Genomic DNA, 24,604 nt, shown 5'->3' with positions numbered 1-24,604 from the left:
TGTCTTATCTTGTAACCTCCCTTGAGAACACCCCCTGTTGCATGTGTTGTTACTTGTTAGGCTTTAATTACAGCCTCAGAGCACTATTTGCTTGAATGGTTTTCTCCTGCCTACAGGACACGCTCTCCCGCACCGCTTACATTTTTTTTTCTTCATGGCATGAGCCTTTAGTATATTTGTGGCACGGAATGCGGCAGCATGTATTTTTACTACTATGTTGTTTTTTTTAATGGCCTATGCTGCGCTTTAATTTTTATGGTGGACACGCCCATTTCCTTAGACGAGTCGCGTCTAAGGAAAGGGGCACGGCTGCCATTAGTGAAACCGTGACATGGGGAGATTCCCCCCTCCCCCCCCAAAAAAATGTGTGCCCCTTTCCTTGGACGCGGCTTGTCTAAGCAAAGGGGCAGTCGACATTAAAGTGAAATCGACGCATGTGCGCTTTTACAAATAAGCATGTGCATTGCAATAGATCTTGCATTTACGAGCGTTTCGGAAATGCGAGACCTATTGCATTACTAATGCTTGTTATTAAAAGATGATCTCTACCATTTTATTTCCTTGTTTATTTTATTTAAGACTATTTAATTCCGTGTCTTTTCGAGCTACACGTCAGGGGGTTGGTTTCAGATGAAACAAGGGACAATTTATCATGAGTACTTTCACAGAAACCTGATCAAAAGCCAATAGTTGTCGTGAACAAAGTAGGTGACAACAGTTTAAAGTTTCTGTAACCTCTCATACATAAGATGGCAGAAAAGTCAGGTGATCGACAAAATGAACGTGATCCGAGGCAGTGCCAAGCAGCTGATGTGAAAGCATGACCGTGGCAGGATCCCAGGTGACAAGTCTGTCGCAATTTGCAGTTCAGCGGAGGCCATGACCTTCCAGTTTCTGTCAAAGGATGAGGCTGTTGGCCGGGTTCAGGCTAGAGTGAGCAGGCAGGGAGCGCAGTCTCCCAGCAAGCAGGCAAATAAATTGTCCCAGTAAATAACGTCATTGGATTCACGTGGTTTGGATTGGAAACGTGACTGTAAAGACCTGCGAACTCCTAAAGGAAGCGTTGACTCTGTGCGAATCGTCTTTGCTCTGCAGCAAAGAAGCTGGGCTGTTATGATCCATAAACTTTTTTGAAATTTTCGGCCATGAAGCATGGTATTGAAAGGGTGTTTTGTAACCAATATGTGCTTGACGGCGAATTTACCTGTGCATGGGACTGACTAACAATTCTTCTAAGGTTTTATAGGTTTGAAACCGCAAAATGATGCTAAAATTTCACCAGTGAAGGTTGACCATTTATTGAAATCGAGACGCTAGGTTATTCATGTCAGAATTTGTATTGATTTTTTAAACTTGCAACAGCCACGCCCACATCTGTAGTCCAGGAACCATGAAAGCGTTATGCAGGTGTCACTTGAAGTGAGATCTTTGTGTCATCGGAGATTGTCCTATGAGCTGTAATCTTGAATGTAGATTTCACTCAGAGATCCTTGGCTGCGAATGAATGATTGAATGAACCAAAACACAAGTGACTCTGGTGAAACGGTCTGAGCTTAAGTCTGTTTTTTGCATTCTGGGAAACATAATGCGCACAACTTAAGTGTGACAGGGTTAACCACAGTAATTCTTTGAGTATTCACTTGCAGCACCCCTGGTAAAAGTGGTTGCACGTTTGCATGCTGCAATTTATAACACTTTTGTATCATGCATTGGAACTTCTGCGACAAGTATATCTTGATAGTTGTTGAAATAATGGGGCAATTAATTTTGCACAGCTTGCGCCAATATTAATTATTATTAATTTGGATATCCGTACCCAAGATTAAATCACCAATATATTATAGGGTAATTTAGAGAGGGTCCTGTTACACAAGGGCAATCAATTCCTTAGGTACACACAGACCACTTGTGTGTATTGGTCCTAAGGCTGTTGTAACTGCTGTACAACCAAGTAGAACTTTATCTGTTTGATTGCTTGAGCTGGCTTCCAGCTGGGATTTTAATCTTACATCTTCTTTTATTCATATCTGCTGTCCCATTTTACCAGCAAGGACATTTTTGCACCTACACACAATCCTAGTCGGTTCACATTTATTTTTCCGTTCACTTTTAGGCAGTAATCATGAAAGCGGTTTTGGGAGAACTAGAAAGTGTTAAGGGCCACAAAGTAATGAAAGGGGTGAAACCTTTGCCTTTGAGTTTGCACGGTGGTCGTTGCCTTGCAAAATCCGTGGTAGTCAGGGGTTTTGGATTCTCTGGTGATTGAAGCTGTGTTGGCGAAACAGGTCTTGACTTAGTTTTAAATCACTAGCCAGCGATGTATCTCTTGCAAGAAGTTGGAAGAAGAATTCTTTACCGAGTTATCAAGTTTCGAGAAGTCTAATTTTAAAATGCATTTTTAGTTCCAAAATAAGTCATTTATTTATTTAGAGTTGATTTATCAAGCAGTATATGCCACTAAGCCGCTGCAGAGCTCTGAACAGTGAAGGAGGCTTGGGGGAGGATGGTAGACTTGAGAGGGAAACCAGGAAGGAGAATGCAAGGAACCACAACCAAATTAAGGCAGCCTTGTAAGCGGGTTTGGGTTTGATCTGCAGGCAAAAGTGGAACGTTCTGGAACCAGATTGGGATTAAGTAAGAAGAAAGATTCTTTCAATTTGAAGTAGGCACTTGGAAGCAAAGAACAAGGGAGGGGAAAAGAAAAGAGGACTACAGCATTGAGCAAAGATTTAAGAAGGCCTTGGACTCTCGGGGAAGTCTTGGCAGTAAATTGTGATTTTCAGTTATTTCCTGAATTTGAAGTGATCCTGCTGGGCCAGAGCTTAGGAAAAGGATGGTGGTGGATTTTCTGCGATGATCCACAAGTGTTCAGCATTTCCCATCCAGGTATTTTTTTTACTGAATTATTCTTTGTGAATCATGTCGTGTAGTCTAGATCTTGAGTGTGTTTGAGGGCTATTAACTTGGGAAGTTTTGAGAACTGTTTTGCTATCAATACCAAGTATTATAAATATTTCCTTATTCTTTCTTGTAGCACATCCATTTGCCAGTTTGTCGGTTACATTCTACTTCATTATCTGTTACCCACTTGCCTTTCCCTTTCCATTATCCACTCCTTGACTCTCTATTTTCTAGGTTGTCGATGCCAATACTTTCTGCTCTGCTTTTATCCTTTGTTGTGCCCCCAAAAACTCTTAGCCCTAGTGTTCCTTCCTCACACATTTTTCTTTTTTCATTCCTACCTATTTCCAGCTTGAACTTCTTACCCCTTTGCCCCTTGATGTGAACCACTGCCATAGCATTTTGAAGTATACTTTCCACACCTCATCTTTAGAGTAATTCTCCTTCTACTATGTCTCTCTGTATTAATGGGCTTCTCCAAAATCCCCCACCCAATTATTGTGGCTTCTTCACCACTACAGATTTGGAGGGCTTGTTAAAACAAGTCTGCTAGTCTCTGTTGACCTCTAATAAAACTAGCCATTTGCATTCAGGCCATAAACAAGATGATGTTTTGCAAGAACCAGGCAGTCAGTGTGGGACTACAGTACGCACTTTGAAGGGGAACACGGAGGTCAAACTGTTATTGAAGTGGGCAATTCCAAACCCAATTTAAGAATATCTTCTTAAATGCTTGTTCACAGAGCTTGCAGGAAACAAACCAAACCTCTCTCATTGACTTAATGGTGACAAAATGTAAATTCTCTGGTTTTCCCATTGCCAGTTGCAACAAGGATGCTTTGCATTGCTATCGGCAGCACAATTACCTGGATGAGGTTGACATTCTAGAACGATTGTGATAAGCATTCTATTTATATTACTAGTAAACTAGTAAGTGGCTTCAACGGGAAGCTTTAGCTGCAGCAAAAATATGTTCTCATAATTCATTGGTGGGTGTGAAGAGTTCCCGGTTCCACAGATTATCCAACATACCTTCTCGACTACCCCCCCACCCCCCAAATACACCAATCCTGCTTAGACCTTTGGTACTTACATCTGTAGAAAGAGTGGATAGACACTCGCCACTTATTTATTGATACTACCATTGGATAGGAAGATCTACTTGGAAAGTGTATGGAATGCATCTTAAACTAATAAACATATCCACACCACCCAAGTGGTGTGTTTTATGACCACTCTATCTCACAGTGGGAGTACAGGGCAGTGCAAATGTAAGCTGCGTTTTTTCACTGCTGCCATCTGGGAATTGGTGTAGTGACTGCCTTCCTTTTCTTACCCCCTGACCTTCGGCCTCCCCAGATCCTAAGCCAGGGGTGTACAAGTGGATGTGGAGCTATCACCTAATCTGGCTCTACGTAGACTGGGTTGCCGTGTTGGAATGGTGGGGTTCTGTGGCACCACTTGCCTCTGAATCTCCTGCCGTTTTCTGGGCTGTACAGAAATGTCGGCAGCTGAGAATCGCTGCCATGCTCTGCAGCAGTAATATAGTAGCTTTTGCTGTGCATGGTGTCTCCTCATCGTTTCATAATAGAGGAGGACCGCGTGCACTGTACAGAGGGGGGAGAGAGCATGGAAAACATGTAGCAAGTTGGTGGGGTGGTCATTCACCAAATGCTGTGTATTCATTCTGTACGTTCAGTGGAGGTGGAACACAAGAGTGGCTTTGAGTAGCAAGAGATTAGTTATTTTGGGGAGGAACATATCACAGAAGGCTCCTAGGTAAATTGTGCTCTAGATCTCCCACCCCACACTACTGTTCTGTGGGTCAGCTGTTGAATGGAATTCGTCGGAAGAAACCCCCAAAAAATGTTTTTATGGGTAGCTTGCCTAAGAGGTTTTCACTTCTAGGTTCTGATTGATATCATGGACAACTTTAGATTCGTATTTTTTTAAGATAATACTGAGAGCCCCTCTGTAAGAAAACAGCTTTGGTATTGTCAGCTACTTATCAGCAGTTCTGTACATCAAAGATCCTGTGTAATGCGGATTTAGTGCTGCCTTTTTTATGCGGTGTATTGGAGGAAATGTGTGTCTGAGGGCTTTTTGTGGTTTGCAAGACTTCCGTGCATGGATGGACCTCGTGGCTGTTCTGTCCGGGTGGTGATCAGCAGGGTATGGGTGATTTGTTACGCCAGTCTGATGATCATGCTGGAAGATGCTTGCTGCGTCGATAACCCGTTGTCCAAATGCAATGTTTTCGTTTAAGATGAGTCAGCATGACTTTAATAATGTGCCAAGGCATGAAAGCTCATAAACTGGTAACTACGAAAGACCTATTAAGCTACCTATTTCTCTCTTTATCTGTCTAGCTCTCTAGTTAGCTCCCTCTCTAGCTCTCTCTTGCTTTCTCTAAACACAGGCGAGCACTGTCATTAAAGGTATGCGTTCTAGAAAGCAGAGCTCTTGCTCTGCAGAGCACAGAACACTAGAACATGTTATGATCGAGCTACTTTGCTTTCAGATGTGTAGCTCTGTAAAGCATAAGAATTACTACTAGTAAAATGCACAAATGTAAGATACTTGGAGCAAACGGGCTGTTTCTTGCTCCCTTTAGCATGCCTGTGCTTTCTGGAACAGATAAATGGCGTCAGAGTGCTGGCTTTCCTGCAGAATGATTGCCCAGATCACAGAAATAGCACATTAATCCACATAATCTTCTGATTTAGAAACATCTGTAGTGTGAAAATTACTAAGCCTGTCAGGGTTTACTCATTCTCCGATGTATTGAGCCTTTACAATTTAGTATCTGCTGTTTCCCTTGTTCTTTTGTGGTGCAGATTTTTACGGACATGATCTTCAATTTGTCAGCTTTCCTGAATGCTTGGTTAGCAGGATTGTAATTTGCGAAATAGCACTTTTAAATTACAACCTATTCATTTGGTATTTCCTCAGTAAAGTCAGTGGGAGAACCCACCACTTAAGTCCAATTGTCAGTCTTTTCACCCTTTCAGCCTGTCTCTATTCCATCCCTTCTTGCTGTCAACCTCATGTGCTTACCACTCTTATGGCTTCTTCATCCCCGCTTATTGATTCCTCTGGCTGCTATTTCCTACCCATTTCTTTTTTGCTAACCCCCTTGTTGTGAAAGCAAGAACAGCTCTAAAGTGCATGTGCTCCTGCACTCACAAATACCTATTTCTCAGTTGAGAAAGTCCAAAATAGGTACATGAAGAAAATCTGTCTTTGCAGTAAATTATTTTGCATGCTTTCAAATTAAGCGTAAACACAGACCAACCTGAAAGTCTGAACTGTTGGTGCCAGCTCTTCTGTTAATCCCATTAATCAGGGACGACGTTCTAGCGTGAAGGAATATATTAGATTCCATTTGGCCATTTGTTGGTGGTGGTTATTTTGTTCTTCGTCTGGACTTCTAGATATACGTTTGAGGCTCAGTTCTCTTAAAGCAAAGCTTGTCTGGCTGCTGCAAAAAATGTCTTTGGAAAGTTACTTGGGAATTCATCTGGTAATTGTTATCTGGTGTGTTGACTTCTGTGCTGTAAAATGTGAGGTTTCTGTTGCACCAAGGCCTACTTCATGTTTGTGGGGTATTATACGAGTCAGTCTCTGGTTTCTTGCCGTTATGAAGGTCATCTGAGATTGAGGTGCCAGTCTTCGGAGTAGGTGGGTTACTGGGGCTTTTGCAGCCAGCATGGGAGACTGGTGGAAGCTCTGCAGTGTGAATGCTGGTTTCCTCAGCAAGCATTTGGTATTGTGGTCTTGGCTAGGCCCTCGGCGCATGTGGAAGACCTCACCATTACAGTGCAGATGCAGGGCTCAAGGTAGAAGGGTGCCTTGCTCTTGGGTAGTTCTGTGGACTTGAATGGCTCCTGCAATGCAGTGTTCCCCTCCACGGAGTGGAAGTGTTCAACCAGAACCACATGAGGAGGGTGTAAGTGCGACCGTGCCTACAGGATGAAGATTATAAACTGGTTAGAGGAAAGGTACCAAGCAACTACTAGGAGGATAAAAAAAGCTGTTGGTGGCATGTAGCTAATTCTAATAGGAATATTTTTGTATTGAAACATTTATATTGGACTTAATAACCCAATTTGGAGCTTTGGAGAGCGTTCCTAGGTAGGTATCAAGCCACACCATCATGGGCTGTGATTAAAAGGGTGTTGTCAATAAAAGTATGCCGATGTGGAAAGGGTTTTGGTGTTCTGTGTCAGTGACCAAAGAGTAGATCTTAAATGTTCTTATGGTACTGTATTTAATGGTGTAATGGATGAAAGCAGTGTAGGAGATGGAGACTGAAATTGAAACTTGTAGTACCTCATGGCTATGAGATAGCTCTCCAGATGCCTGATTCTGAAATCAGTCTTTCAGGAATGGGTGAAGGTTGGGTTGGAATGGGCCGAGACAGATATCCACCTGAATGGCTTGTCCTAGTCATTCTTCTTGTGATTGGTATAAAAGCTGAAGGCTGATTAAATTGATATGGCATCTGTAGGAATTATCTTTGCTAGAGTCCTCCAGGTCACCCGCTGTGTATAGCAGATGGATTCATTAAAGGTGTTCTACCTATCTGGCATTGGATGCTTATGTTAAATTGGCCTCCTAATGCATTTGGTGGAACCGTCAGTCGGTGGATATTAGGTTGGAATTCATTTGACCGAATTGTGTTGAGATGTATAACATGCGCGCTGAAAAAACGCTTCGCATCATCAGGGGTAGTAAGTGCTATATAATTACATAGACTCCTCTTTAGGATGCTCTATGTGGAGGTAAGCAGAGAAATCTTGGAAGCATTTTTAGCGCCTAGTGTGGTCTCTGTTAACCGCATGCGCATTCAATAATAGTGGTCATTGGCCCTCAACTCTACTTTCCACGCTCTACACTCCACTCTACAGCGCTCTATTGTACACCAATGGTGAGAGAAATGGGCAACCCAAACTACCCTTGAGGGCTCAGGCAAAGTAAGAGGGATGGGTAAATGTGCCTTCAAGGGATTTATTCAATTGAATGATTAGTTTATTTTAAGCTAACATTTGGGAGCAAGATGGAAGATATGCTTTCTAATTGATTTCTTTCAACTTGTCAATTCTTTTAGGCAATTTCTTGTAAACGGGTGCAACTCCGTTCAAGAGCGAACAATCATATGGAGTGAATCTCAAAGAGGTGTATAGAACAGACAAAAACGGGTGTATATATGAAAGTATTAAATTTTATATTTGAATTTTTCAGGGTACTTGTATACAATACATACAATGAAACAAGAAGGTAATTATTATGCACTTGAAAACCTTCACTGTAACAATTGCAACACTTTTTCTTAAAATAAACCACAAATCAATATCAAAGAAAAAAGTGGTACGGAGGTAGTAACTGAATCTCTGGAATGAAGGTCCCCAGAACTGGCCATTTTTAGAATGAATTGTGTGCCATTCTTGTAACAGTAGCATGTTATAAAAGATTCCTTCTGATTCAGTAATAGTGTTTGGTAATTGTCGAATAGAAGAGGGAAGATGAGTGATCCCAGTGGGATGCCACAGCTTGGACTTGGATGGGCAGTGGTTTCCACCCATTGTCTGTCTCTTCGAGGTAGAAGATTAATTTCAGTATGTTTCTGAGAGTCCCTAGACTTCCCACGTTGAGTAGTAATATTTGGTGTACTGTGTGTAAAGCTTCAGATAAGCGAAGAAGATTTATTCTGACATTTTGGAGAGAATGAATTTCCACCGTCCTAAATCTTGACTGATCTTGAACCATACCACACCTCCTCGAAAACATTAACCTTAAACAAATTGCTTAGATGGCTTTATAAGGAAGAGCTAAATAAATTGCCTGTATTTGCATTACTGGTTCTCTTCGTTGATTTGTTCCCAACTGTATGACAAATAGTTATCGAGGTCGCCACAAGATTTTCAGCATGTTGTCTTATGATGTCCTATCTGCTCTCGCCTCTTCTGGCCTTACCCTATTGGCATTGTTGACCTTTTTCTAGTTTGCTAGAAGTTAGTCGTTCTCACAGAGATTATTTCTTGTATTATAGAACTGTTTTGATTCCATAAAATATAGACATTTAAATGTTATATTTACCTGCTGCTGCAAGTGACCTTCGACTCCTCGGGTATTGAAACAAAAATCAATCTCATACTCTTGTTTGTACATTTCTTTAATATTTCTTGCAAATTCTCATTTGCTGAAGAGGGTGGTTTGACTGCAGTTAAAATTGACAATTGGAGGTAAGGTCGGCATGCTAAAACGCCCAGCAGCAGAAAAAGTAATCTTTCTGACGCTGCCTTTTGCCCGCTGTTCTGCCTTTTCGGTAGCAGAATACTGCTTTTAAATACTTATTGGATCTGGGGGGACGCCTGCTAAAGGTTCGCCTGACGCAGATCGTGGGAGTTCGCCCTTACCATAAAACGGCCCCGGGCTTTCATCGGGTGTATCTACACTACAGTAAGAGCGAGCCTGCCGATTGTTTAAGAGCCGCGCCATTCCCATCACTGCACTGAATGCTCGATCCGTTCCGAAAGCCTGGCCTTAAAGGGAGCTTACTTTGAATAGATAGTGGAAACAGCACGCCCTAGGATCTGATTGAAGCAGCCTGTTTTATGCAGTCTGAAGGTGGGATCGAAACCAGCGGTTAGGTTATTTTACGTATGTAATACGGCCCGGCCCCTGGATGTTAACAAACAATGGCAAATAAAATTAAGCCCGCAGTGACAACCATTTACAGAAAGCGTTGATGAGCTGCAGATGGTAATGATGCATGTCCATCTAAGTTACATTGGGCAGTGGCGTTAGTGCAGCGATGCATGCTCGTTAGAGGCGGCACTCTACTCCTAAACGACATTTTGCAGCTTTAGCCTGTGAATTCCTGCTGCTTTCGCTGAAAAATGAAATAGTACGTTCTTGGAAATGGAATTGCAAAACAAACACGTTTTTGGCACGCTTGCTTGCTTTAGGGAATGGCATGTTTCATTTGAACTCGCCTTGTTATCTCACTGTGCACTTCTGTCAGACACACGGTGCCAGAGCTCTCACTGGGAGATGTTATGCTTTGCTTTTATGGTCATGCGGGAAGGGTGCTCAGTTGCTTCTAAATTCTTCATTTGCCTCTTTCGCTTTTTATGGCCCCAGGGTTTAAGAGTTCACACCCCTGTGACATTTTGGTGGCCCGTATCCTTACACAGGGCCATTCTGGGATTATTTTATATTATGCTCTTGGATGGTTTTTGCAACACACACTGTGACAAATTGTTTTGCTTTTACATAAGACAAAGGAGTACTGTTTATGGATCTGATTTTACCAATGTTGATACTCTGTTTTCAGAAACTGAATATAGTGCACTGTAGATGGCACGACAAAATGAATCTACGCTAGTAAAATGTGTCTGTTTATTGCTTTCTTTCGACTGCTGGAGTATACTACGTGCTCTGATGGTATCTCTTGCCTTCGGCATATGTCTTGATGCCGTGGAAGTATTTAAGTTAGCCAAGAGCATACATACATTGTTTAGATGATGTTGGGTAGTTACTCGGAGTGCAATTCTAATCCCATTGCTAGTGACGTATACATTAATAAGATTATATAAACCTTGAAGGTCTCTGGGCTACCTACTCCTGTGGGCTAGTTTGATGAAAGCTGATGGTGTATCCCAGTTAGACAGCATGTGCAGAATTGTCTAGAAGGACGCCTGTAGCTTTGTGCTCTTCATCTGCAATCCTAAGCAGGTTATCCCACGTGGTCTAGTGCAGTTTCATTCCCATGTAATGAAGCTTATTTTAAATTTCATGCAGGCAGTGTTGTTTATTGCACTTGGCAAAGAAGACCGACCACCAAGTTTTTGTCCAAAGCTTTGAATTAAAGGTGATTTCAAATGGCTGACTAGCAGTAAAAATGGATTGTTGGGGATTTTATTTTTAGAATCTTGATGATCGTGTCAATTTGTAGACTCCCTGGAAAAGACTTCAGATGGAACTCTTTCTGCATGGTCTATGACTTCTGTCTTGGGCAAGATTCAGGTCGAAGCCAGTGGTCCTTGTACAGATAAGTAAGTTCTGCACATTGCTTCTGAAGCATAGACCGCTGCTACACCAAGATTTGGCAGGGTTACGGAGTGGCAACACAAACCACTAATGGTGTATTACAATTTCACAGATTCATTCCGTATAGTATTCTTTTTTTCAATACAGAAATGCAGATTTTAGCAGATACAACATCAGTCGGTTTTGTACGAAACTAAAGATACAGTGACCAAATGACAGACAGCTTGTAAATAATTTTGTTGCCGTTTAAATCTTTCATCTGTCGTTAATTTCAGTTTTTCTGATTTGGAGACCGTCATGCTTTGAATTTGGTACCGTTCAAGTGGTTGGAAATTTTAATTGGCAGCAAAATTTAGTTACAATTTAGTTACAATGTGGATTTCCAAATCTGTTATTTTTTTTTGGGATACATTTTATTAGCATTGGAAAATAAACAAACGACAAAATGACAGCACACAGTTTGCATGGTAAATCAAAATCCATCTCCAATGGACAGCGAAAACCAAAGCCCCGATAGGAATATTCAAGCAAGCCACCCCAGGCTGAAAGGCATTACATTGGTGCATGAGAAAAACAGAGCAAATCATTTAAAACAGTAGGTTCAGCCACATGCCCCAGACCTTGTGGAACGTCCCAGGACATCCCCTGGCCTCAAAGAGAGGTTCCCCCTGGGCCGAGCACCACCAAGTCTGTTTTTTCTTCTTCATGCTTTACGTGCTGACTGTCGGAGTGAACAGATGTGCATTTGGAATGGGTGGATAATAATTGTGCACACATCAGTGTTACCTAGAATGAAGGAGTGTTATTGTTTTCAGCTGCATTGTCCAGGTTAGAATTCGGTTATCTACATCTGAGCTTATACTTGTCCAATGTTATTGTTAAGCACCAGTTAAAAAATGTAGCCCTGAGAGTGAAGGGGCACATAAATCGTCCATGTGACCCGAAGAAGGCTTTCCGTGGAAAGATGTCTTGATCTTTGAAATCCTTTTTTTTTTTTTGCAGAGTTTTATATAGCGCGAACTAGACCCGAACCGAATCAGGTATCAGAGCGCTTTACATATTTTCCAGTTACGTTACATGAGGACACACTTTCATTTTAGGCACGGGGAGATTAAGTGATTTGCCCAGAATCACAGGAGGTTTTGGCGTCGTTACCGAGACTCGAACCCAGATCCCCAGGTCCGAGGTCGAACGCCCTAGCCCAAGGCCGTTAGGCCAACTCCTCTTCCTCTCCCCATCTTTTGTGCAGTCACATCAATTGCTGGTGGTCCATACTGAGAATGTACAATTATGTTAAAGTTTACGTTTTGAACAGTTTGTAGGCACCTCCTTTTTAATGGCTCTACTTTTCTCTGTGACTTTGTGTGCTTCTTATGATCCATGTAGCTTAGGGTGACCAGACGTCCCCGTTTTCCCAGGACGGTCCCCGTTTTTGGAGAAGTTTCCCCTTGTCCCGACACTTTTCTCCAAGTGACTCAAATGTCCCTGTTTTCAAACTGTGTCCTGGTTAAACACAGAAATGTCCCTGTTTGTCATTGTTCCGGTTGAGCATGCACGCGTATGTTCTCTTTGCACTGTTTACGGAGTGTGTTGTCAGCCAGCCTTTGCTACCCTTAAGACCCTAAGGCAGTAATACCTGGAGAGAAGTGTTTTTCTTACATTGGTCCATGGCTGCCCTTTGGCAATTTAGCATTCCGCAGTTTACCTCCCATGCTTTTCTGTCATGAGCAACTAAGCAACATTAGTGAGTCGTACTTTACGTGGTGCTGACGCGCAGCTATAGAAACTAGCATTGATAAAGCTAGTAAATCTGGCGTTTGCTAGCCTGCGATGTTTTATTGATGTTTGACAAATATATGCTATAGTCCTTAAAAGTGTAAATGTAATAAAAAGTACTAATGCTGCTGCGTAAAGGAGAGGGGTGCCAATAAAAGACCTCGGATTTGTTGTCTGTAATGCTCGGTCTGTGGAGGGTGCTGCCATTGTAGTCCCTTTTCTATGTCTATGACAGCTGTCAAATAGTCCTACTTTTATGTCGATGGTTACTGCAAACCGTAGTCCTACTTCTATGTCTATGACCTGTCCCCGTTTTCTGTTTTGAGAATCTGGTCATCCTAATGTAGCTCCCAAGCATTAAACAGCGCACACTCTGCAAAGGTTCTCATCTGCCTTACCCTTCTTTTCAATCATTACCTCGTATTCAGCACTAACACCCAGGGCTTCAAATCTGCAAGAGTAACCCGTCTACTTACTCATCCTGTCTTGCCTTCTGTCATAGAGTACCAGTGCGACCTTTCTTTTAAAAAAAAAAAAAACCTGAATGCCTAGTCTTTAACTTGTTTACACTATACCACTCCACCAATGACATGCTTTACCCCTCCAGTCAACTTTCCCGCCCCTAGACTGCAGAAATTGCTTTCCATATGTTCATCACATCATCTCTCACATTGGCTGATCATAATAATGTATTCTTCTACACCTTGCAATCTCAGCATGTTTAATCAACTCACTAGTCTAAGCTTTCTCAACTCTTAAGTATCACTGGTTTAGCCTGGAAAAGGCTCTCCTATTTCTCTGACCAGTGATGGTCAGTCTCCTGGGACAAAAAACTATTCACATCCACTGCAGTACCAATTGGCATCCCTGAAGGTTTACTCCTGGGTCCACTGTTATATCCCCATAACTCACTCAGTATCTTAATTTTCTTTCTTTTTTTTGCTTTTTCATTCTACCTGTACATTGAGCCATATATCCTTTGCCCATCCTTTCTTGAATTCTCACCCCCTTTGCCTAACCGTGATCTGCCATTGAATGGAGTTAAGCTCTCTCGTGCTAAACTCATCAAAGACCAAAGTTTTTCATTTTTTCCTTGTTCTACTGCACCGGTTTCTACCTTATTCAGACCAGTGGCAACTGTATTTTCCCCTTGCTGCGAAATGTTTTCTCCCTGTGCACCTAGTTTGGGCATCCAGGTGAATTTCCTGTAAGAGCTTCTTAAAGCAGGGTCCTGCATGGTGCCAGAGCCCCTGTCTCTTTGTCTTGACCATTGTCTTTTATTTTATTTAATATTTTTGTCTTCTCTGTCCCGCCTCTATTTCATACCTTCCACAGGTGCTCTTGTGAACCTAAAGTTGGCTAAAAGCTAAGGACTACACTATAGTATGTACTTAAAAATGTGTAGGTGGCCTAACAGTGTCTCCAATGGTTGGGCGTACATTGATCGGAGGGGGCTTAACAATTCATCTAGTGATGGCCTTGTGTTGTTCTGGATTGGACCCAGAGTATGACTTTTAGGGCTTCTGTAAATTTTTTAAGGACTTGAGGAAATGTTAAATTATACCAATTTTGCGCAACCTTAATTTTAATCCATGTCGCCCAGATTTTTTGTATTTGCAAAAGTTACCCTCTTTATCGATTTGCTATTCTGTTGCAATTTGTGTAGTTTTGTAATCCAGGAAAAAATTGGTTTTATAGATTTTTTTTTTTTTTTTTTTTTTACCTTTACCTGCTATTTTTGTCGTAATATACATGTGTAAAGTTTTAACTCAACTCAGGAAAGATTGGTTTTATAGATTGATTTTATGATGGTTAAAACTGCATATCGTTGTTTTTATGATAAATGTATGATTTTATTATTTGTTAAAATCGAATAAAGTGGATGTGATTGATTGACTTTTGGATTGCTTAACAGTACATCGACAAATTGGCTTTTCTGACCCCTGGGTGTGCTTTTACAAAAACAATCGTTGGTGAAACTCCTCCTCAGGCCAGATACTCAAGGCTTGGACCACTCCCAAAGAGAGTAAGAATCATCTACAGCTGCTTAGAATTTAGGAATGCAGTTCAGGCCTGCCGCTTCCAAAATTCCGACTACAAATCCTAGTAATTTCTCAACATCGCTTGCAAAACTGTGCCTCACCCTTCCTTTGCATACTGCACCAGGTATATATTGCTGCTATATTTCCACACCTAATCTGGAGAGTAGCTCTAGCCTGAAAACCCTATCCATAAGTGTTAACCTACCCAACACCCTTTTCTTCAAACCTGTATAACAAACGGAGTAGCTTCTGGCTCTACCAACCTGAAGGTTTTTATGGACTTTGTCAAGGAGAAAGAAAGGGATAAAGAAATGCTTTCGGGCCCCAGTGGATATCTGTGTTCGGCGGCTGTGCCAGGCCGCGGCGGTGGTGGTGGGGGAAGGGCGGCGCCCCGAGGCCCTTGTGTGCTCTGACACCTGTCTTGGGACACCGGGAGTCATGGGGCCGCCTGGTGCCAGGTGTGCGTGCCCCCCGAACGAGCTGCTCAGTGGAGCCCTGAGGCAGCAGAGGACGACGTGGCCCCGGGTGGAGGTACGCTTGGGCAAAGCCTGGACAGTAGCTTCGGCAGCCCCCCGGGAGTTGCCGCGGTCAGTGGCGGCAGTCGGTGGTCTGATCGGGCCATAGCCGTGAAGCTCTCTGTGGTGGGGCGAGGGTGATCCGGCGGCCATTTTGTGCGGCCTCGTGGCGGTCACAACTTGCTGAGTGGCTTGGAGGAGGCGACGATTGTCTTGGGGTCACGATTTCTGTTTGTCAGGCTGCTTTCACGATCTGCCCTCAGAGTGACCGCCCTTGTTTGCTTAGGAGGCGCACCTGATCTGCCGCCATGACATGCGATAAGGGCGGAGGGGGCCACACCAAGCAAGGCACCAATGACAAATTCACTGGGGACGGTGCAGCGGCAGGCACTGCGGGGATTCAGGGCCAGGTACCAGACAATTTGTACTCCTGGCGGCCATTACCCAGTCATGGGATATGCTTGACGCTAAGATTGGGGCCTTGGGCTCGGATATAATGCTTCTGAGGCAGGACATGCGGAACGCAGTGGAGCGCATTACGGCGCCCCGAGACCCGCATATCGGAGGTGGAGGACGACGTCCCGATCCTAAAGAAAAAAATGGCGGTCATGGAGAAGGTCCAGAAAGGTCTGGCGATGCGGGCTGAGGATGCTGAAGGGCGGGCCCGTCGAAACAATCTCCGCTTCGTGGGATTTCCGAGGGCTGCGAGGAAGATAGCGCGCAGCGAGTTCTAACACAGTAGCTGGAGGGCTGGCTCCCCCCAGATGTCCTCTCGCGCTGCTTCGTGGTGGAGCGGGCTCATAGGGCTCTAATGCAGAAACCTCCACAAGGGGCCCGCCCATGGCCAATTATTGCCAAGTTCTTAAATTATATGGACCGGGACACTATTCTGAAGCAGGCCAGAGTTAAGAAATCCCTCACCAGTGAGAACGCAAGTATCCTCATATTCCCAGACTACACGCGTCAGGTGCAGCAGCAGCGACAATCCTTCGTGGCGGCTAATGCTCGCCTCCGAGACCTTAAGCTCTAGTATGCACTGTTGTTTCTGGCCCGCCTGAGAGTAATTTACCAATCCTGCACACATTTCTTTGACTCTCCGGAGAAAGTCTTTAAATAGACTGATGAGACTGTGAGGGTGCGAGTTCATACGCCACCAGGCAGAGAATCGGACTCATCGTTGACGAAGCGGCCCGGAGGGGCCTCTGAGGTCAGCGGAGGGGCAATAGGAGATCAAGGTCCATGCGTTGTTCGCTGTCCAGCGCCGCCCTCAGGCAGAGGGATTTGACACCTGAGAGACCGGCCACAGCGGACTGATCTGGGGATCTGGCTGGGGCTGATAATCTGGAGACTATGATTTGATGTTCAGATAGGCACAATGTTTTGGGCTGGGCACCTGGTCACGCAGTGGTGGGCGAGACTGGGTGAGGCCCGCGGGTTATGGGTGGCCAGTTGGGGCTCCATTGGGAGGTATGGCTCATGTTCCCCGGTTGGGGACTTGGTTCCTATCCGACCGCGACAGATACTTCCATGTTCGTGAGGTATGGGGTGGGGGGTTTGTTGGGGCGGGGGGGGTTTGTTTTACTTATTTGATTGCGCGCCTAGGTTGGTAGCTTGCAGCTCATCGCATGCACCGGGGTACACATACAGAGGCCACAAGGGTACAAGTCACTTGGAATGTCTGGCACACAGAAGGGAAGGCAGATAGTCCCTGGTACCCTGCGCATAGTTAGCTGGAATGTTCGTGGGGTGCTGGAAGTGAGGGGCCGTTCTTCACTATGCCAAACGAGCTAAGGCTGATGTGCTCCAGCTACAGGAAACACACTTATTGGGTACTAAAGCCCTATATCTACAGCGGTACGGATATTATCATGTCTTTCATTCAGGCTTCACACGGGGCTCACGGGGTGTGACGATATTAATGCATCGCAGGTTCCTCTACGCACATAAGAGAATTTGGTTGGACACTCAGGGAAGGTATGTCTTCATACAGGGTAGAATTGAGGAGGATACTTTGACGCTGGGTAACGTGTATGCTCCACTGCCGTTACAGTGGTCCTTAGTGGAACGACTTCTGGCTCTGTGGGGGGATATGCCAGATTCACTTTCTGTTGTGGGGGGAGACTGGCATGATGTGATGGAGCTGGGTCGGGATAGATGGAGGAGTGGGAATGCCGACAGTGTGGGGGGGCCCCTCACCAAAATACACTCCCTGGTGACGGGGCTAGATTAGGCGGATGCATGGAGACATCTACATGGCCTTAGCCGGGCCTACACATATTTCTCTACGACACATGATTCCTTCTCGAAGTTAGATTACATATTCGTCCCCAGGGGGCTAGTATACAGAGTGTTGTCAGCTGATATTCTGCCCAGAGGCCTGTCGGACCACTCACCCATTGCTCTTACATTCCAAATTGGCCCGGGGAGGCAGCCACTCCGATGGCGTATGTCGGACGACGAGTTTGGTATGGCCCTGGGGGAGTTGAATCCCGGGAAGGCCCCGGGCCCTAACGGCTTTCCCAGTGAGTTTTTTTAAAAAACTTTTTTTGTACAGCTGTCCCCACATTTTCGGACGGTGGTGGAGGAGGGGCTGGAGCGCGGCTTACTTCCCTCGGACTGGAGACATGCGGAGGTGGTGGTATTCCTCAAGCTGGGTAGACCTCCAGAGCAGCACACGTCGTACTGCCTTATCTCCCTCCTCAATGTAGAGGCAAAGGTTTTGGCCAAGGTGTTGGCCAATAGGCTCAAGCCACACATCACCGCACTGGTACACCCAGACCAGGCAGGATTTATGCCTCAGGGAGCGACTCGTCATAATATCAGGCGCATGCATGTTGCTATATCGGCCAGTGGGCGGCTTGGGGAGCCAGCAGCGTTACTGCTGGCCGACATGGATAGAGCCTTCGATTCCCTGACCTGGGTGTATTTGTTTGCTTTGCTGAAGAAACTTAATTTTGGCCCGCGCTTTTTGGCCTACTTGCAGCTGCTCTACACTGATCTCACGGCTTCGGTGCGGGTGGGAGGGGCGGTTTCTCGCTCGTTCTCCATCCGGCGGGGCACGTGCCAAGGTTGCCCCCTCTCCCCTTATCTTTTTGCGCTACCCATGGAGCCGCTGGCGGCCTGGGTGCGCATTGATGCCCAACTTCGGGGGTTTGAGTGGGCACCAGGCGTCATGGACAAAATAGCACTTTACGCAGATGTCTTGTTCTTTCTTACTGCTCTGGACAGGTCGGGCCACGGCTGCTGCGTATCCTACAGATCTTTGGGGAGACCTCTGGATTGTACATGAATCCATGTAAGTCCACGCTTTGGGTCCTGGGGGGTGCGTCGAGGGTAGGAGCATGGGCCTCATCCCTTCAACTGGCGACAGGGGGGACTGAGTATTTGGGGGTCTTTTTGTCAGATATACCGGCAGTGTCCAGGGAACGCAATCTGGTCCCGGTGTGGGATCGAACGCGGCAAGACCTCTTGGTGTGGTACCGCATGCCCATGACCATATATGGTAGATCAGCCACCTTCAAGATGGTGGCGCTTCCCCGTCTCCTATATCAATTACAGAACCATCCCTACCAGATTTCACCTCGATGGTTCCGGCAGGTGAACTCAGCACTGGGTGGGTTATTGTGGGAAGGGGGCGCGGTTAGGGTGGCCCTACCTACCTGTTTTTTTATCTACCTACACCGGTGGTCTTGCTACCTCGGATGTTCTCTCCTATTACCAAGCTGCACATCTGTTGGTCCTCAATGAGTGGTGGTACGGGGACAGGGGGGACCCAGCCTACGAGGTTGAGTGGCAGCTTATGGGCGCTAACTCGCATCACACGTTGTTATATTCGGCACCGCTTCGGAAGCTTCTGCCCACGGCCACGCGAGTGGTGTTCCATATCTGGAGGCAGGCCCAAGGAAGGAAGGAAGGAAGGAAGGAAGGAAGGAAGGATGGGTTGGTGGAATGCCTTGACCCGGGAGACTCCTCTTTGGGGCAACGGGCGTTTGCCTCAGATGGCGGCCTTGCAGGGTTTGTGGGGCTGGGACTCAAGGTATTTCGGCCCTGGGGGACGTTATGACAGACCTGACACTTAAATCGTTCCAGGATTTACAGGACGAATATGGGATGCCACGTTCCCAGTTCTTCCGATAGTTTCGACATGCCCTGGCACCTAGTCTGGAGGGTCTGGAGTCTCTCCCCAATTTTAGCCCCATAGAAGCGAAGGTGTTTATGGTTGAACTACCGGACCGCAAGATATCTAGCATATACCAGACATTGGTAATTCAGTGCTCCACGAATCTGCAGAGGCTAAAGGCAGCATGGGAGGAGGATGTAGGTGAACTGGAGGAAGACGACTGGGCAGAGGCTTTAGCAAGTCCGCGGGGGCGGCAATAACCGCTCGCCTGCGGTTGATACAATTCAAATACCTGCACAGGGTGTATTTCACCAGACTACGGTTGTGGAGAGCAGGAATGATCGGGTCGCCAGAGTGTCTCTGCTGTCAGCGGGAGGAGGGTGCGCTTTTGCACACAGTCTGGAGTTGCCTCTCACTGTCTCGCTTCTGGAGGGGGGTGTTCTCCTGCTTGTCTGAGGTATTGGGCTGGGAGCTTCCTTACACGCCGCGCCTGGCATTGCTACATGTTCTAGAGGGAGTTGGGGGCAATCGATATTAGCGTCACCTCCTGTTACTAGGTCTCACGTTGGCTAAGAGGGATTTTGCCAGGGCTTGAAAGGCGCCCCAGGCCCTGTCACTGGCTGCCTGGAAAAATGGGATGGATTTTTGTATGGGGCTCGAGCAGCCTTCATTGATAGGGGGTGCCCCTGCAAATACTATAGAATTTGGAAAACGTGGGCAGACTACCGGGGACTAGATCTAGATCTGCCGCTGGAGGGGGATGTTCGCTTGCCGGATTGATGGGTGTGTGAACTCAGGACTATGTTGGGTGGCTGATGGGCTTGTTGTTTTGCTCCTGAGGCATTGTACTTTTCTCTGGTGACGTGAGTGCAATCTGGGGGGGTAGGGTTTGGGGAGGGGGGTTTGTTCTAATGTGGATCATTCATTTTCAAAAATGTCAATGTCATTATTTTTGCATTATTGATGTGTGCAGTAGTCTCCGGGATGTGGAGCAATGCAGTTTATGTGAACCATGACAAAACCGGTTTAAAAAAAAAAAAAATGCTTTAATACACACCTCCCTCCTGCCGCTCACATTTGCCTCCCTTGAAAATAATCTATCTTTTTTCCAATCCTTCTGTACAAATAGAATCGTTAATCACTGAATAAAACTTGGTATTGAGTTCAAAATATATAGCAAAGACACTCTTTCATTCCTTTTTATGCAGTTAACACTCATTTCCTTGGTCGTCCAAAAACTTTTACAATAACACTCTGCTAGTTGACCTCTTTTTTTTTTTTTTTTGTAGAGTTTTATGTAGCGCGAACTAGACCGAGAAATCGGGTATCGGAGCACTTTACATGAGCACCAGCTTCAATACAGATGGACACATTCATTTTTGTTAGGCACGGGGAGATTAAGTGATTTGCCCAGAATCACAGGATGTTGAGTGTCGTTGGCGAGACTCGAACCCGGTTCCCCATCTTCGGGGTCGACTGCTCTAGCCGTAATGCTACATCCTCTCCCCAACGCTCCTTTGCATCTTTGGACAAAGACTTGCACTTTGCAATAAGAACACTTTATGATCTCCCTGGCTATGTTCCCACCTCATCCATTCACCACCCTCTGCTACCCGCAAAAAACAGGGACCTTTATAAATCATTGATCTTCATTTTCAAAGCTATCCACAGGTTATCTCCAGAACCTTTCGACCACACTGACCTGCTTTATCCCCCCCCCCCCCCACCCATTGTCTAGAGACTGCCTGTCTGAAGAATCTGGTTTGACCTACACCGCCCTGTGCTTCATGCAGATTCTTCAAAGCCCCCATCACTCATAAGCCATTCCTCCAGTTACCCAGGCCAGCCCCTCCATTCACGATTTTAAATTGTCCCAAAAGAATAATCTTCTGGCACCAGAGGGAAACGGTGAGATCTGCCTCACATATCCCACATACAATATATGTTTGTGCATGTTTTTAACAGTTACTATTGTATCACTTTTTATTTTGAATTATCAACCTGGAATGTGTTAACCAGTCATCCTTCGGAGCTACTAAGTATATCTTACGGTTGGTTCTCTTGTAAAATGTTGGCTTGAAGTATAGCGCTGCCAAATTAAACAAATGTGTTCTGTGGTAATGTTGGTTCTTTAATTTCAGTAGAGATATCCTTCATTTCACTATTAATATTCCCTTTTCACTTGTGCTTTCTTTTACTAGTCCATGCATAAATTGTACTGTTTCTCGATTTGCAAGGAGTTAAAACGTGACAAAGGCCTTGGACTGATGGGCAGACATATTCTACTGCCAAGCAGGCATAGTTTCATGCACACTTTAAACATAGAAACTAAGGGTGGATAGAGAAGAACCGGTATTAATTAACTTCTTGGTGCAAAGATAGATGTGTGAGCTGTGAAATGGTTAAACGTTTGTGTAACGTGTACTATTGTTTGAGTGATGCTTGTTAAAGAGCCAGCACAGGCAACCAAGGCCATGTCTTCTTGAAAGAAAAGGTTCAACACTATCTCTTGATGTTCATTGTGGTAGTTGGAGATCAATATATTTATTGGCACTGTTAACCTGGTCTATGTCCTTGTGGGTGATTGTTCTTACTGTGAAATAGTTGTTGACTGACCGTGTCGCATTTCTGAAGCAGTCTTGGAAAGATTTTGCCAAGGTTGCTCTGCCCAGGGAGTGTGGAGAGGGAAGACTCCGCTTTTGTGCTGGCCAAAATTTGGAAATGTGTGCAAGTTTTGTGTTTCGGAGCAGAACAATGATCAAAGCTGAGCTCTGCACTGGACATGGCATTTTTGACTTGCAGAACGATCCATTTAAGGCCTTTTCCAAGGAGTTCCTAATTAAACATATTTTGGTGCATGGCAGCTGAAGACCTTGTTTAGTCAAGATGTGTATTGTGTAATGTGTACATGAGTGACAAAGCCTTCCCTACATTCTGGAGTGGTGCTTTAGCGGGTCGGGTGAACTTGGACACCAGTTGGCCAGTAAGTAGTTTAACATAAACGGTATGTATTGAACACAACATGCCTGCTGTCACTGCACTGCGGAAAAAAAGACTGCCTGTGGCAGGGCACAAAACTGAGCCCGATAGAGATCCGTTTAGAGGTCCCTTTTAAAAACTGCAGGTATTCAGCACTAGCAGGACCCTGCCCACTTAAAGCCCTGCACAAACTCTTATACGTCCACGAAGCCCCCAGTGTAGTTCGATGGAAATCAGCAACTCTTCCTCCCATATCTGTCCCTGGGATGAGATTGCTTACCTGCCCTTCCTTGGAGTAAAATTAAGTGCCTCGGTCTGAAAAATGCCCACAGGCAAGGCAGTATTAGTCTCCTGATCTGAGCTGAACGTCAGAGCTCGATGTGAAATAATGGCACCTGCTGTACATGCGTCCATCAGTACTCTCTACAAGAGCGCAGACTCCCAGCAGTCCCTGCGCAGCCGATCGATGCTTTCATTGGGTGTGTGGGAGTCACGCTGCAGTCTCCGAACACTGATGGTGCCTGCTGCCACGCGCCGAGTGGAGATAACGACAAGTACGTTCAGGGCCTCGTACCTACGTGAAGGCGGCAGGCCCCTACGCAGCCAGCGCCGCAGGGCCTACGCCTAAATCCCAGTCGGTGCCTCCTCTGTGGGCTTGGGGTGACAGTGAATCACTCTGAATCATTGTAACTTGCTAATGACAGGGTAGAGGAGGTCTGCCTGAAATCACGCTGTTCTCTTTAATGAGAAGATGAATCACGGCAGGAACCCCTTCGCTTCGTGCCTGCTACCTAATCATCAATACTTCTGGGGTAATCTTCCCACTAAATGATATCTTTTTGAAGCTATGCTGATTCACTTAATGTCACAGCAAGAAGCAAATGTTCACTGTGATTTGGTTGCTCTCTGGCTGTGGCGACAGGGGTTCCCGTCATGGCTGCTGTGCCTCGGACGTGTTTGTTTTTGTTTCTAATTCGGGAGGGTGTCCGTTCTTAGTTTCAGGGATGTCTAAAGCTCGGAGTTAGTGGCGAGTGGCTGGCAGAACCGAACTTGGAACTGGATGAGTTTCAAAAAGCCTGCACTGGAAGCAGAGACTGTCGGAAAGTGGTATGGGGAATGCGAGGTTTGGCTACCTGTGAGGTGAGTGCAAGTTGCTAATTTACTGTGTATAGGAGAAGATATTAACTGACGGTGAATAACGACCCTCTCCCGTCACCCCAGAATTTCCCCCCAAAATGCCTGCGAGTTTTTTTGAGTGGTATATTTTAGGCGAGCAGGAAGAGATAGAGGATGGTTTCTGAGTGGGTGATACTGAGAAGAGGGTGCTGTTCAGAGGATATTCTGAGGCCAGTTGCAGTGAAGCAGTAGCACTTTATATGTTCCATTTAAGGGGTTTGGCATGATAGTAAGGTATGGGGAAATAAGCGATTCCGTTGTTTTGTGTGAATGTGAAGAGCCTGATATTTTCTTTACTTTTTTTAACCACCGATTAGCATTTTGATATTTTCCTAATTCTGCCTGGCAGCTGCCTGAAGACTCTACGTGCACTTTAGGCACAGTTTGGCGAGGTACACCTGAGCGCCATGCATAAGCTGGCGTTAGGCTGCAGCTCTTCAAGGAGCATGAAAAAAAAATTTAAGCCAACACAACACCCTGGCCGACTCTTTGTGTAAAGAATGAAGTACTGCAATTAGTACCTGTATCCAGGTATATTAGAAGTGGATGGGGGACCGGGCAGGTTTCGTGTTTGAGGCCACAAACGAAGACCAATGGTTTCTAGTTCTCAAGGGCCCATAAATTACACAGTATCTTAATTCGAGGACCTTGTCAAACAGCCACTACGGCTTCCTCTGGTACTTTAGTTTCCCTTTTTGGGTGGCCTAGTTGTCTCATTCTTACTCCCCGAGTGTGCTGCGGTCTGAGCTAGGAGAGCGCTGCCCCATTTGTTTGAATTCTGTAATTGCTCGCTTGACCTCTAGCCCCTCGCCTTGTGCCGTCGCACGGTGTGTCCAAGCGCTCGGTCTGGTGGAGTCCTTCCCTGAGGACCGGCTTTACTGCTGCGGTCAGTTGTGATGACCCCGTTTCCCATTTGTCACCGCCAGCCTTTGTTTCAAGGCGTCGGCGACTTGTGCCCGTGGGCCTGTGCTGGTGCCTCCTTATTTGACGAGCAGGCTGGGCAAGGGCAGCAAAAAATGCTTGTAGCTGAGTGACATTTG

The 24,604-nt window shown here is 45.5% G+C and overlaps 1 protein-coding gene across 2 annotated transcripts in view; it reads left to right on the top strand.

Annotated features, from left to right (window-relative positions):
* The window catches only part of PHLPP1 (PH domain and leucine rich repeat protein phosphatase 1), a 651,577-nt gene that overhangs the window by 140,214 nt on the left and 486,759 nt on the right, over positions 1 to 24,604 (top strand). The window contains exon 1 of one of the 2 annotated variants that reach the window (XM_078687773.1): positions 23,083 to 23,200. The exons of the other annotated variant lie outside the window; for it this stretch is intronic. Within the exon in view, the coding sequence (XP_078543899.1) occupies positions 23,140 to 23,200 (61 nt within the window). The 5' untranslated portion in view covers positions 23,083 to 23,139. Of the gene's footprint in view, positions 1 to 23,082; positions 23,201 to 24,604 lie in introns of those variants that run through there. 2 annotated transcript variants of the gene reach the window in all.

This window comes from Lissotriton helveticus, chromosome 4_1 (assembly GCF_964261635.1).
Source record: "Lissotriton helveticus chromosome 4_1, aLisHel1.1, whole genome shotgun sequence".
Classification (NCBI taxonomy): domain Eukaryota; kingdom Metazoa; phylum Chordata; class Amphibia; order Caudata; family Salamandridae; genus Lissotriton; species Lissotriton helveticus.
Note: the sequence above shows the minus strand (reverse complement) of the source record. Positions and strands in the feature narration are given on the sequence as shown.